Source organism: Furipterus horrens, unplaced genomic scaffold, assembly GCF_987537825.1.
Source record: "Furipterus horrens unplaced genomic scaffold, mFurHor1.1.pri manual_scaffold_2, whole genome shotgun sequence".
Lineage (NCBI taxonomy): Eukaryota > Metazoa > Chordata > Mammalia > Chiroptera > Furipteridae > Furipterus > Furipterus horrens.
The window spans coordinates 167,047,964-167,062,540 of NW_028327172.1; the positions used below are offsets into that span (position 1 = coordinate 167,047,964).

General features: G+C 40.3%; 1 protein-coding gene across 1 annotated transcript in view; it reads right to left on the reverse strand.

The window, feature by feature from the left end:
• The window catches only part of FRAS1 (Fraser extracellular matrix complex subunit 1), a 461,942-nt gene that overhangs the window by 208,442 nt on the left and 238,923 nt on the right, over positions 1–14,577 (reverse strand). Inside the window, exons 19-20 of the mRNA XM_090266724.1 lie at positions 5,042–5,182; positions 2,152–2,295 (exon numbers count right to left, since the gene is read on the reverse strand). Of these exons, the coding sequence (XP_090122850.1) occupies positions 2,152–2,295; positions 5,042–5,182 (285 nt within the window). The remainder of the gene's footprint in view (positions 1–2,151; positions 2,296–5,041; positions 5,183–14,577) is intronic.

Here is a 14,577-nt window from a genome sequence, read left to right on the forward strand (position 1 = left end):
CATGTGCTTAATAAATGTTTGATGAAGCAGTAAATGAATAAATGAATTCCAATGCTACAGAGAGAAGTGGGAGGTGTTTGAAAGTGACATATACTTATTGGAAAGTAAACTTCAAGATCAATACACATCTCTGAAAGATCAACAATTGAAGTTACTGGTCAAATTTCTCTATACCAGACATTCATTCACCAGTCTCTATTCAACAAAGGATTTCCAAGTCCTGGACAATGGTTTTCTTATTTTAAAACCTTTACTTAATACACTTAATGCTCAGGACAGCCAGGGTTTGTTCATTGCAGCTTTTTTAGTGGAACCTGCTCTTCTGTGGCTAGGGATTTCCAGATTCATTTAGCCTAGTCCCATGATTCTTTATTCTAAGATCCCCTATTAGCCTTAAAAAATTAATGCACTCCTAATCACCTAATTTACTCTCCAAGAGGGCTCTGGACATTGGAGAGAATAGAGCTCATTAAAAATTAAATATTTCCAATCTCCTTATATAAATATTTATTTTAAAAAATTTCCCCAGCATAAAAATTTTAAGGTCCACATGCTGAATAGGTTGGAAACAGAAAAACCATAATGAAGATCCTACCTTCTAACTCCTCTCCTTGACTGTCACCTTTCCTTGCTCCAGTTCATCTCCAACACAGCTTGCAGATTTCCTGCACATAACATAGTCACCTCCAAAACTCTCATGGCTATATTGCCCACAAAATTCCATCTAAACTTTATGACCTGAAACTGTATAACCTGAAGGCATACTGTACTATGCCTTAATGTAAACCATGTTCTTCAGCCAAATTGGACCTCTCACTGGCCATGAATGCCCACATGCTCTTCCTCTGTGCTGTCTCCCAGTGGAACCACCCAGAAAGTGTGCCTGAGCTCCATCTGCCTAACTTAATCCTAGGATCGAGGAATAACTCCTACCTCCTTCACAATGCTTTCCATATCTTTTTCTTCTCTTTCCTCTGAACTCAACCAAAGTTTGGTTTTTGCCCTGAATTCCAGCATTTTTGGCTGCAACCCTGCTCTTGACAGTACAGTCTTTCTAGAATATAGACTTTAAACCCCAATGTCTATAGCAAAGACCATGTGCAAAAAGGAAGGAATCCCTAGGACCACCATCCACGAGATAGACTTGAAGCACTGTTATTGGCTTGCTCTGCCCCCCGACTCCCGAACTAGACAACTAAAATAGCAACACTGTCCTAGGCTGAATGTACCTGCTCATACTATGATCTAGATACTGGGCCGCACCTGCCCAGGGACAACTACACCCCTGCAGCACATATCCAATCAGATTCTGGCTTTCTCACCTTTCTCACTTGCACAGTGGCACCCCAGAATGCCTCCCAGGAAAGCCATTCAGAGATGTGCCAACAGCTGCACAAGCACATCTCTTCAAGTTTCTCCTAAATTGGCAAAAGTGGGTCAAGAAGTACATAATGACCCACTAGTCTATAAATTGCTCTTTCCAGACTATTAGTTCTTTGAGAACAGAGTCCTTGTCTTATTCAGCACTATTTTTTTGTATTCTGAGCATCTGATCATCAGTAGACATTCAAAGATACTTGTTGCATGAATGAATGGATAACCACAAACACTGGACGGCTCCTTCATTACTACCCAAATCCCATGCTGCTTTCCTAATTGATTTCTTTTTGAGATCTCAGTTCTAAATGAGGAGGAAAACTCCCAACTCCTGAGGCAACTGATTTACTTTTGGGTTAATCTCCCTAAATTTCGGTGTCTGGAGCTGATTACAAAAGCTCTCCACAGCAAGAGGCAAGAAATAATGTAGGCAAGAGGGAGATGGTCTTCAGAGAGACTGTTTTGAAAACACAGTTTTGCTAAGCTGAAGTGTGCCACATGCACAGAAAGTACTACTATTATGACTCCAATCTTCATTAATATGAGGTTCTAAGTTTTTTTATAAATTGCAAGAATATTAGTAGAAGATTCCATTTGAATCTTCCAATATTTACTAAATGTCTGATAGGAAGCAGTGTAGTCAGTTCCCAGACATGAAACAAATGTCTTCTGAAACCAAAGGGTTTTTAATTGGCTAAGCTCTTCAAAAGCCTGGAATGAAGACCCACCAGACTCTGGCCAGTGATTTTGAGACCGTGAGGAAATACCACTCACCAGCACAGTACCCCATAAGGTTGAGGAACTGCTCTTCTTTACAGCTAGTCCTGCAGTTTCCATCATTAATAGTGATGTGAGGGTGACAGGAAATGCAGTCCGATTCTGACGGGCCATGGCACTGCCTGCAGGTGGGGTGACATTCTAGGGGAAAAGCAAAAACCAGGATTGGAATTAGCAGCTCAACATGTAAATACATGAAGTATTTAATGCACTCCACAAATTACATTAAGAGCAAAACTCAAACACTGCTCATCCTTTGACAATTCCTGAGCAAGCTTGATGTACCTTAAGGCCTGACCAAGAGAATGCATTTTTTGGACTCAATGGAAGGGCCATCCAGGAATAGGACATGGAATCTAAAACCATAAAAATCAGAGTAATTGGTCACACATTCCAGAGGGGCCATTATGACCATTCCCAACTATGTAAATAAGGAAGTTCAAATCAAAATGACAAAGCAGAAAAGAGAGTGGTAAGACTCCCCTTCCCTAAAACACCACGATTCAAAGAGAGCGGGGAAAAGAAAAGAGGGAGACATTTCACTGCTCAGAAATTCCTGACAGGCAAAGGGGAAACTATACACAGCAATGAGTACTACACCTTCTCACCAGAGACAGATGGCACAATTTGGGTGCCTGTCTAGGTAGCAATACTTAATTAAAATACAGAGAACAGAAAAAGTCCTCTTCCTGGAGGTTATCATGTGCTATGTTTGAAGATCAATTCCTCAGACCAAATAATGTCAAAGCTATGTTTTCCCCAGGAAAACCATCAAGTTAACAAGAGGCACAACACTAAAAAAAAAAAAAAACAAGCGAATCACAGTAGGTAGAGGCAATAAAGAGAAGGAAGGCAGGGAATGAAAGTGGGCTGCAGCTGCACTTGAACTGCAAGGCAGTAGCAGGAGCAAGCTCGGGGAAGGAGATTTAAGGATTTCTCTGCCAAGAACAAGGAGGTCCAAGCATGTCTGATTCCAAGAGGTGGGGAGATGAGGACTGGAGCTGGGTAGAACCTGCTGGAACTGTTGACAAAGAATTCCCTTCTGGCACAGAGCTGGTGAAAAGCAAAGGCACAGATTCTGAGTAAAGTCAACAGCTTCTCAGTTATGGCCAGAGGCCAAAAAAAGATAAGGAGTTATTTTTTTAAAAAGCAAGTGAGCAAGAAAATGAAGTGCTGATTAGAAAGCCTGCATTAACTATCACCCCTTCTACATTCCTGAGGCTCTTAACTTTGAAAACGCCCATGCAGAAGCTCCTAGTGTTCTCCAGAAGGTTTCCACCTCCCCAAATGTTTCCAGTGACCTGGTGGCCCTGGTGCTCACAGTACCATCCACCTTCTAGCTTCACGCGGGCAGGGGCAAAGGTGAGTTAGAGCGACTCTGACTCGACTACCCTAGATGGCTTTGCGCAAAGACACACACACACACACACACACACACACACACACACACACACACCAACCAGGCTAGTGTGAAAGCATGTAAGGGCTGACAACAGTTTTCAAGGACAACATCAATGACAAAGAAACTAGGAACACACCCCTCAGAGCATGATCAAGAGTTTAAAGGAAAGCAACCCATCAGGGGCCTAGAGAGATCAAAAAGGTACTTAGAAAAAGAAAATTCATCTAAATTTGTGTTCACATTAAATGTGCTCTTTGGGGTTTGAGGTTAGATGGATCTAATAAGTATTGGTTTATTTTTTAAATTTTTACAAATTTACTACATGTTTTCTGACTCTAGAAATAGATGCAATACAATTTCATAACATGGGGCTTTTTCCTGTAAGCTGGTGTCGACAAGTTTATTATTAGAAATAACCCCCAGAATACAACAAGGATGCCAGCCTGTTAAACCAAGCATGCCGTTGTCCAGAGACAGCCAACCAACCTGGAGTCTGCACAATCCTTCCCCTTGTGGGAAGGCCACCCTGCCCCCACAACCCCACTCTTATTAGGGATTTCTTGACCCAAGGGTAGGTAGGACGACGACCATGTCCAGCTTGAAGCAGCTAGAGGAGCTTGAGACCTTCGTCCATTATCCTTTATAAGATTGTAAAGGGTCTTAAGTCTGAGAGGGAGGGATTGTTATTTTTTATTGTTAAAATATTTAACTAATTAATTAATTATTTTTTAAAAAAAGAAGAAGAATATATGAAAGGGTGAGGCAGGAGAGCTTGTATGTACGACCCATGGGCATGGACTTGGGGAGGGGATTGTTGGGGAAGGGGGGTGCTGGGCGGAGGGGAGCGAAGGGGAAAAAATTGGAACTATTGTAACAATATAATCAAAAAATATACTTAAAAAAAAAGAAATAAAATAGTAATCATGATAGAATGTGTTTGGTCTTTTTTCCCCCCTATAGATACAAGCAAACACAGTGCTACAACAAGGTGCTTCTATTGTAGTGTTTTGTTAATTCCAATAAAACCCTGCACTAATCTCACCTACTAATGTCTAGACTATCACTGACATATAAAAGTGCTCTTAAAAACATGACACTGACCTGTCAAAGAAAAAAAATGAGTATCTCTTTCTCCTTTTGCTTTATGCGGCTGTAGCCAGGGAGAGTGGGGCTGAGAACTGCAGAGGTCATGCCAAATGCCTGACACTACACAAATGCATTAGAGCCTGCAGTACTTTGTCTCCCTGGTGCCTGCTGTCAAATTCATCCCTCACCGCATGCATAGGGTAAGGCTGATTCTAATTCTTCACTTCTCTCATGCTTCCTTATTGGAGAACTGAATTTACTCCTACAAGTTCAAGACAAGGATTTACAGCCCAATCCACAGTCCCGCGGTATGACAAGGTTTCTAATTAGAGTGTCTGGCTGCATTATGAAGACAAAACAGGGGTCTAGGAAATATGCCCCAGCATGTTGCACACTCACCTGTACAACTGCCTTCCTGGTTAAAGTATCCATCTGGGCAGCGGGAGAGGCACTGCCCATCCATCAGCACATGGGAAGGCCTGCAGGCTGTGCAGTTGTGCAGGCTCCTCCCTGCACATCCGAAACAGGACTGGTGGCAAGCTGGGAAGGTAAAGCAGAAGAGACAATCAGGAATGCCACTAGATGACAAGTGTGGGAGCTCAGTCTCTCCCGTTAGCATTCCTGGGTTGTAAAACATTCTGCACATTTATTTTATTTTTCCAAGGACACATCTCACACACTTCTTTCTAAAGGCCATGTCCTACAAAGCAAGCATCTGTGGAACCCAGATTAAGTAAGGCATAAATGCCACAAAACAGAAATAACCATTTGCAGAGTCATACATTTCCTTCTTCCCAAGTTCCCACTCTCAGAGAATGTCAAATAAAGAACAGGAAGCCATAAAACATGTTTTCTTTCTTCCAGGACAGCTCCTCCACTGTCACTAAACAATGCGCTGTTTTTCAGGCTGCTCAAATTCAAGAGGAAGGTGATGGAAGCTTTACTCTTTGATTCCGCAAAGGATTACATGGTGCCTGCCCAGTGACGAAGACTGGACATACACAGGTGAGAAGACTTGGTCAACATTTTGTACTGCTGAAACTACCTGCATCAACGGACTCCCAAGAAAGTAACTGGAGACAGAGTACAGCACAGAGAATAAAGAACATCATATAGCCACACTATGTGACCTCGACTAAGTTATGTAATTGCTCAAGGCTCCTATTTTCTCCTGTATAAAATCAGAATATAAACTATGCATACTGCATGGGATGTTGTGGACACTAATTGGGTTGATGCATGTAAAGGTATCACACAAGTGCTAAACACAGAGTAAGGATTTAATAAATCTTAGCTATAAGTATTATCATTAAATATTATGTTACAAGTACGCATAGGTATACAAAGAAATGTGGAAGCAAAGAGAAAGAAAACATTTCTGCTTGTCTACATTACACCTTTAAGAATAAAAGGAATATATGCATCATTTCCCAAGTGTGGCCAGTGCACTAATGATGTTTTTTTACTTTCTTTATTTCTGAGGCTTTGATATCAGGGGCCCTGGTGACCCTGAGAGACTGCCCCTTCTCAGGGCTAGCTTATTTCTGGAGATGGTAAGTCACTAGTCTGTGAGAAGTCCTTTTGTATGCCTACTAATCAGTCCAAAGTCCATACATCCATCACCTCCTCTACCGGGCCACTACGCTCTGCCCAATCACTCCAATGCCAGGTACAAGACAACTAGAGACAGCCCCTACACCCTAAAGCTCACTGAAATTACCCAAACTAGCCATCCCTAAGCTTATTTACCCAGCCTCACTAGTTCTTTCCCACAGAAATCACAATGAAGGCTCTTGCCTACATTTCCCCCTCACACCCTCTGCCTCTGACGGGCTCTGGTGCTTCCCTGTGTGGCCCCTCCATGCAGTGATGTGCCCTCTCCTCTTGAGAACTGGGACTAACAAACTATATTTTCTATAGCGGTGGTCTGCTAATGTGTTAGCCTTACCATACCTGAATAATAATAAAATGTACATCTTGAAACAGCCTGACATTCACCTCTAGTCATTTATTTATTCATTATTAACTGTCAGGAAGTCTAGGTGCTGGGGATACAATAGTAAGACAATAACTAGTTGACCCCCCCCTGCATTCTAGGGTACCTTCTGTCCAATGGACAAGATCCATCAACTCAGTGATGCTGCTCTGAGTCTCCTTTTTGCCTCCTGTACCACCTCTATCAAGCACCCAGAAGACTGACAAACTAACAGCTTGGAAGGTCCAGATGTGATTTCACACCATTGAGGTCTATTTCTATCAATCCCCAACAAAAATGTCACCTACAATCTTGAATTTCACATGGGGATGAAATTAGTCAGGATGTCCTGGTCCAGCAGTACTGGCTGTTACAGTGCTACATATTGTTATATGGCTGGTATCTGGCTGCTGTCCTAAGCCTCTCAATGCACCCCTGTGGCTGGGGCCCCGCCCTAGCACCTGGACTCACCTATAACCCAGTACCTAAACGTTAACACCTGTAACCAGGAGGCATCGGGACCCTGCGCCTGACCTAAGACCAGTTCCCATTCCAACAAGGCAGTGCCCCTGCCCTCCTGCTTGATAAATATTTTAATTATTATCCCTGAATACACGGTAGAGCTTTATAGCAATTCAGCAGTATTTATCACTATATGAAAAAGTTAGAACTGCAATTTTAAAATAATTTCATTTTTTCCCTAGATGGCCTTATTAAATAGGTCTATTAGCACACATCACAGAAATTTTTTTTCCCCAAGTATTTTCAGAATCACTGTAAAAACATTTCATCTTAAAAAAACAAACAGGTAAACTGACATTTAAGAAAATGTTACAAAAAAAGGGTACATTATTTAAGACACGTTTAACACAAAATGAAACAGCATGTAATGGAAAGCCATGTGGCAATATTTCAAAAGCAGCTAAATTCTATTGTCAGCACAAAGCTTCCAGCATGATCCTGAGGAACCAATTAGAAGCAGTAGAATATTTTCTATTTAAATATGTCTTCTATAATACCAGTATGTTTAATATTTATTTATTTTATTGTCAAGATAGTTTTCATTTTTTATTGTTTTTAACTTTTTAATTGAATTTATTGGTGTGACATTGGTTAATAAAATTATGTAGGTTTCAGGTGTACAATTCTATAATACATCATCTGTATATTGTATTGTGTGCTCACTGCCCCAAGTTATGTCTCCTTCCATCACCATTCCAATGTGTTTATATTAGACTTTACAAGATTCCTAAAATCCCTAGTAAATAGGAAATCAAAGCATATCATTGTGGAACTGAAAACTAGGGAAATATGAATCAATGCATTTTAAACACATAGCTTATTTTATTTCATTCCATCTGGTCACAAAGTCAATGTGTTAACCTGGCTCAATGTGAATAAAGATATTATTGAATTATATAAGGAAAGCAAAGAGTGCAAAGGAGTTGAAAGGTTGATAGACCAAGAATTTCAGGACAAAGTCCCTTTGCTACCCACTAGATTTTAGAAATACTCCCCAATGAACATCACCGTGGCAGACTTCAGAACTGCTTTCATTGGCAATGTTGAAGCACCAAGCTAGTTAGCTGTCATGTGGCACAGAGGGGAAGGGGTAAGCAGTGACCAACCTCTCAAGGTCCCTTTTCTCTATATGCTCCATTTCTTTAAGTATAGGCATTTGCAGCTGCATTTTTTAAACAATTTTATAAAACTTAATTCTGGTTGTGAAAAGGTCTACAGCAGTGGTTCTCAACCTTCCTAATGCCATGACCCTTTAATACAGTTCCTCATGTTGTGGTGACCCCCAACCATAAAATTATTTTCGTTGTTATTTCATAACTGTAATTTTGCTACTGTTATGAATCGTAATGTAAATATTTGATATGCAGGATGTATTTTCATTGTTACAAATTGAACATAATTAAAGCATAGTGATTAATCACAAAAACAATATATAATTATACATGTGTTTTCTGATGGTCTAAGGTGACCGCTGTGAAAGGGTCATTCGACCCCCAAAGGGGTCGCAGCCCACAGGTTGAGAACCGCTGGGCTACAGTATCTCAGTGATTTTTATGAGGCTTAATCATTTAATGGAAGCTGATTTCATAGCAAGGGTTCTGGTTTGAAGTCTAAGGTACTTCAAGGAAAAGTAACTTCATTATAAGGTATATATATATGGAAGAGATTTGAAAGAAGTTTGATGAGTTATTTCTCCACATAGTACTACATTTTTAGAAAGAGGCTTTCCAGTTGCTACTTAAGCACTAAAAATGTCCTTAGGTGGCTGTAAAGCCCAGTCAACCTGACTCCAGTAAAAAATTTACTTAAAACAAAACATTATCAATTTCTGTTCATTCTATTTTCTATTTAAATTTCAGACAGTAAACACTACTACTTTTTTTTTTTTCCTTTTAATGATATAAAGAGTAGTATAGCATCTCTAGCTTCATATCATATAAAATTCTCTGGCTTTTCATGTCAAAACAATATTTGAGTTAAGACTTCTCCCAAATTATGATGCAAATATGAAAATCTTCTGGAACATACAGTAGGAGTACTGTCATAAAAAATAAAAATTGAAATGAGTGAAGGGAAATAAAATCGACCTCCCTCTTTCTCTCACCCTCCTTTTCCTTATTCTCTTTCTTCTTTTATTTAATGAATATGATTTAACCTAAACACATTGGGAATGCTTTAAGAATAAAAATCACATCCTTTTCATGGAAATATTGGCAGCAAACTCTTCTAATTCCCCTATCTCTTTGATCATTTATTTTTAGCATTTCTCTATTTGCATCATGAATATTGGAGCTTCTTAAAATTGCACCATCTGCCCTTTTCCTTCTCACTGTTGGGCAAACTTGCCCCTAGCTTTAATGATAGCCTGCATGCTGGTGAGTCCTAAAGTTATGTATGCAGCTCTGACTTTTACCCTGAACTCCAATCACATAAATCTAACTGCCTAAAGGATATTTCTACATGGTGTTTCATCAGTACCTCATCCTCCAAATTTCTAAAATACTACTCATTTCCACTTCCAGGCTGAGTTCATATCTACTTGGTGTAAATGATGGCATTACATTCCTTCTGTCCAAAACTGTACTGATCGGCCACCCCCAATCCCACACTCATGCTGAAATCCTTAGACTTCTACTTTTCCATCACTATATCACATGCAAGATATATAGGTTTTTATTCTTAAATATCTGTCACATCTATCTCAGCCATTCCTGTGGCCCCTTACTCATGATATAGATTAGTGCAATACAGTAGCTTCCTAACCAGCCCCACTGTGTTTCTTCCATTTGCCTGCCATACAACCACCAGATCTTTATAAAATGCTAATTGACCAAATTATTCCCCTACTTTAATGGACCTCCAGTGTCAACAATGTCAACTCTAAGCTCCTTAACACAGCATATAAAACACTGCATGACAGACTCACCCCATGTCTCCAGTATCAGTCCCCACAATGCTCCACTTTGGCCTTTATACTTCAGGAATACCAAGTACATTGTACTTCTCCAAACACGGCATGCCTTTGCACTTGCTGTTTGCTTGGCCTAGAACGCCCTTTCCCATCTTTTTTCCCTGGTGAACTTCCATTAATCCCTCAACAGCCTGATGATATAAAGATTTCCCTCTGCAAATCTTTCTTCATACACTATCCCCTCGAGTCAGTCTCCTTTGTCCGGGCACTTTCTATATCTTGTGCCTACTGCCACTCCAGTATGTATCATGTTCTTTTAATGGCTTGTTCAGATGCTAGTCTCCCCTACTTGATCATGTTTTCCTTAAGGCATGGTCCGGATCTTTTTCATCTTTCTATTCCTAAAGCTGAGCACACCCATGCTATAAAAGCAAGAAGGAGAAAATGAAGATGGAACATTACCAGAAGGCATGCATTTGTATAGCTTATGTCAGCACTCTAGGAACTACATTAAAGAGTACTGCTTAATAAAGAAACCATGTTTCCTATTCAATTAATGCAAAGGAACCCCAACTTCATAAATACTAACATACTCTGAAGCTGAGCAGGCAGAGTCCTGCCCATTTATTTCTTTAATTAAAACTCTTTGCCTTAAGGCCTTCAGTGAATCTTAGCAACAACTAAATATATCAAAATACTCACAATACACTTTATTTCTTTCTATTCTCCTAAAGCAAGTTAATTAATTGACCAAAATAATTGGTGAATTTCTTATTTTAAAAAATTGGTTTTCCTGTTTAAGATGGTGAACTAGCAGGCTTCTGAACGCACCTCCTCCAACAGCCACACATGGAACAATTCCCCCTCAAAGAACCCAGAGACTAGGTGAGTAATTACTCCACAACAGGCAAAGGAGGAAAAAATCCTTCTCAACATGGCCAGGAAGAGTTGAGGCACTGTTACCATATACTCTACCCCCAGAACAGCCACATGCAATCCGAGGGAACTCCTACCTCCCAGCTTCTCCCTGAGGAGTGAAGGGTTTGGACCCAACATTTAGTGCCTCAACTTTCAGATTTCTACCTGAGGGATAGGTCCCCAAAGCTGTAGCTCTGGAGGTCAACAGGAAATTGCATCCACGAGATCTATAAAGCTGTAGTGAACAAAGATGCAGTTGTTTTTTCTTAAGTGTATTTTATTGATTATGTTGTTACAGTAGTCCCAATTTTTCCCCTTTGCTCCCCTCTGCCCAGTACCCCCCTTCCCCCAGAAATCCCACCGCCCTAAGTTCATGTCCATGGACCATGCATATAAGTTCTTTGGCTTCACCCTTTCTTATATTATTCTTAACTTCCCCTTTCTATTTTGTACCAACCAATTATGCTTCTTAATTTCTGCACCATATCCCCATTTCTCCCCCTTCCCCCTCCCAGCTGATATCCTTCCTGTACCTATGATTCTATTCGTATTCTGGTTTGCTTAGTTGGATTTTGTTTTTACTTTTTAGAATCAGTTGTTGATAGTTCTGAGTTTGTTGTCATTTTAGTGTTCATAGTTTTGATCTCCTTTTTCTTAAATAAGTCCCTTTAACATTTCATAAATAATGACTTGGTGATAATGAACTCTTTTTGCTTTACCTTGCTGGGAAGCACTTCATCTGCCCTTCCATTCTAAATGATAGCTTTGCTGGATAGAGTAATTTTGGTTTCAGGTCCTCGCTTTTCATCACATTTAATACTTCTTGCCAGTCCCTTCTTGCCTGCAAAGTTTATTTTGAGAAATCAGCTGATAGTCTTATAGGCACCCCTTTGTAAGTAACTTTCTGCTTTTCTCTTGCTGCTTTTAAGATTTTCTCTTTATATTTCACCTTTGGCATTTTAATTATGATGTGTCCTGGTGTGGGCCTCTTTGGGTCTAACTTGTTTGGGACTCTCTGTGCTTCATGGACTTGTATGTCTATTTCCTTTACCAAATTTGGGGAGTTTTCTCTCATTATTTTTTCACATAAGCTTTCAATTTCTTGCTCTTCCTCTTCTCCTTCTGGTATCCCTGTGATTCAGATATTGGCATGTTTAAAGTTGTCCCAGAGGCTCCTAAGCCTCTCCTCATTTTTTTCAATTCTTGTTTCCTCATTCTGTACTGCTGACTGTGTTTTTCTTGCTTATGTTCCAAATCCTTGATTTGAAACCCGGTTTCCTTCCCTTCACCATTGGTTTTGTGTGAATTTTCTTTCATTTCACTTAGCATAGCCTTCACATCTTCCCTTATGCATTTGCCATACTCACACATATCTGTCAAGCCTGTGAGCATCTTTATCCCCAGTGTTATGAATTCTGCATCTGTTAGGTTGGCTATCTCCTCACCACTTAGTTCTCCCACTGGAATCTTGATCTGTTCCCCATTTGGGGCCATACTTCTCTGTCTGCTCATCTTGATAGGCTCCTGTGTTTGTTTGCCTCTGTGTCTTAGGTAGAGCTGTCACTACTGTTATGTTGTAAGAAGCAGAGTCTTAGGTATTCATCAGTACAGGGCAATCCATTTCACCATGCTGTGATGCTGTCTGGATGAGTATTTCTTCTTCATATCTTTGTTTGTTGGACTTCCATGCAGCTTGATTTTCTGGAACTTTTGGTTGTCTCTAGTTTTAAGGTAGTTGTATTCCTTCTTAGTTGTGGAGGGAGACCCAGCGTCTGTCTAGGTCTCCATCTTGGCCAGAAATCCCAAAGACGCAGTTCTTAACAACTTAAAAAAATTACGGTGTTGGTTCCCCCAAGGCTCAGAGCAGAGGCAGCTGTCAGAAATGCCCATCTCCCAGACCTCCCCTGAAAGAGACATATCTGCACATCTTACAAGCTGCATCCTGAAGGTTAGACTTCTAATTTAACAAGACTTCTGTGATACTCTTCCGACACCTGGAAGGCTGGCAGACTCTACATTCACTGTCTCCCTCCATCTTGCTCAGGGCACTGGTGTCTCCCTGGACAAAGCTTGTGCACCTGCCTGATGCCTGACTTTTGCAGCTGCCACCCAGAGGATACATCCCTTGAGAGCCTGGCTCTGGTGGCCAGCAGAGCTCAAGTTCCTGGGAAAACAGAGAAACCATTCTTAAGAGGCTATCATTCCTGGGCTCAGAGGGAGCATATGGAAACACCCATCTCCCCATATTCCCCCAAGGAGGTATTTTTACATACTTTAAAAGCTGCCACCTGAAGGTCCGTCCGGCTTACAATCAGTCTGCATCCAGGTGCTGGCTGAGATTCCCCCTTTTGGGACCCTGACAGGTCTGGGCACACTTTCAACTACTGGAGCCAACGGAGAACAAAGAAAGGCACTTGGACAATCACAAAGGTTTGCGAGAAAACCGAGAGCTGTGGCAGCTTGATGATAAGGTTCAGAGAACAATCTGGTGATGGGGTGAGCACGGATTCAGGGAAAATGAGTGAAGGTGGTCAAAAGGTACAAACTTCCACTCATAAGATAAATAAGCCCTGGGGATAAATCATGGCAAATATAGTTAACAATATCATATTGTATATTTAAAAGTTGTTAAGAGAATAAATCTTAAAAGTTCTCATCACACACACCAAAATAATTGTAACTATGTGTGGTGATGGATATTTAACTAAACTTATTATGGTGATAATTTTCAAGTATACACGTATATCAAATCATTAAATTGTACACCTTAAACTAATACAATGTTATATGTTGATATCTCAATAAAATTGAAAAAATTAAAAACTGATATCAAACTTCTATTAATTATGTGTAATTTTGCCCCATGCAGTAAGACCCAGCCTAGGAAGACAATGCTATCTTCAAGAATGAAAAAGGAGCCCTGGCTACTGTGGCTCAGTTGATTGAGCATGGGCCTGAGAACCAAGTGTCGCTGGTTCGATTCCCAGTCAGGGCACATGACTAGGTTGCATGCCAGGTCCTCAGTTGGGGGAGTGTTAGAGGCAACCGCACATTGATGTTTCTATCCCTCTCTTTCTTCTTTCCCTCGTTCTAAAAACAAATAAATAAAATAAAAATAAAAATCTTTTGTTTTTTTTAAAGGGTGAAAAAGGAGACCTGGAAAAATTTAGTTCCTAAAATTTCCCTGATGTTTACCTGACCAAAGTACCATGGTATTCTAAATATAATGGAAAAGCTGCTGATGTAGAGGGTGGAGGGCACCTGGGATGTCTATTATCTCTGCATTATTTTTTAAAGCACTTTTACTGACATAATACATTAGAAATATGTAAGTAAAATTTATTATTGTAGCGTAGAGTTCATTTTTAAAATAAAGCTTGTAATTTCCTCAAAATTATATCATTTTGAACCTCTTGCTGAACTGTATGGGAATTGAAAGAATTCATCATTAATTTGCCACAGAATCGGCGCAATTTGTGGCTAAACTAATCATCCTGACCATGTTCATATCCCTTCCTGGTCACCACTGCCGAACTGTTGACATGGTGATTGAAATGCATCATTAATTGAGATGGCCTCGCCTGAAATTAAATTGTAAAGCTCTAGTAT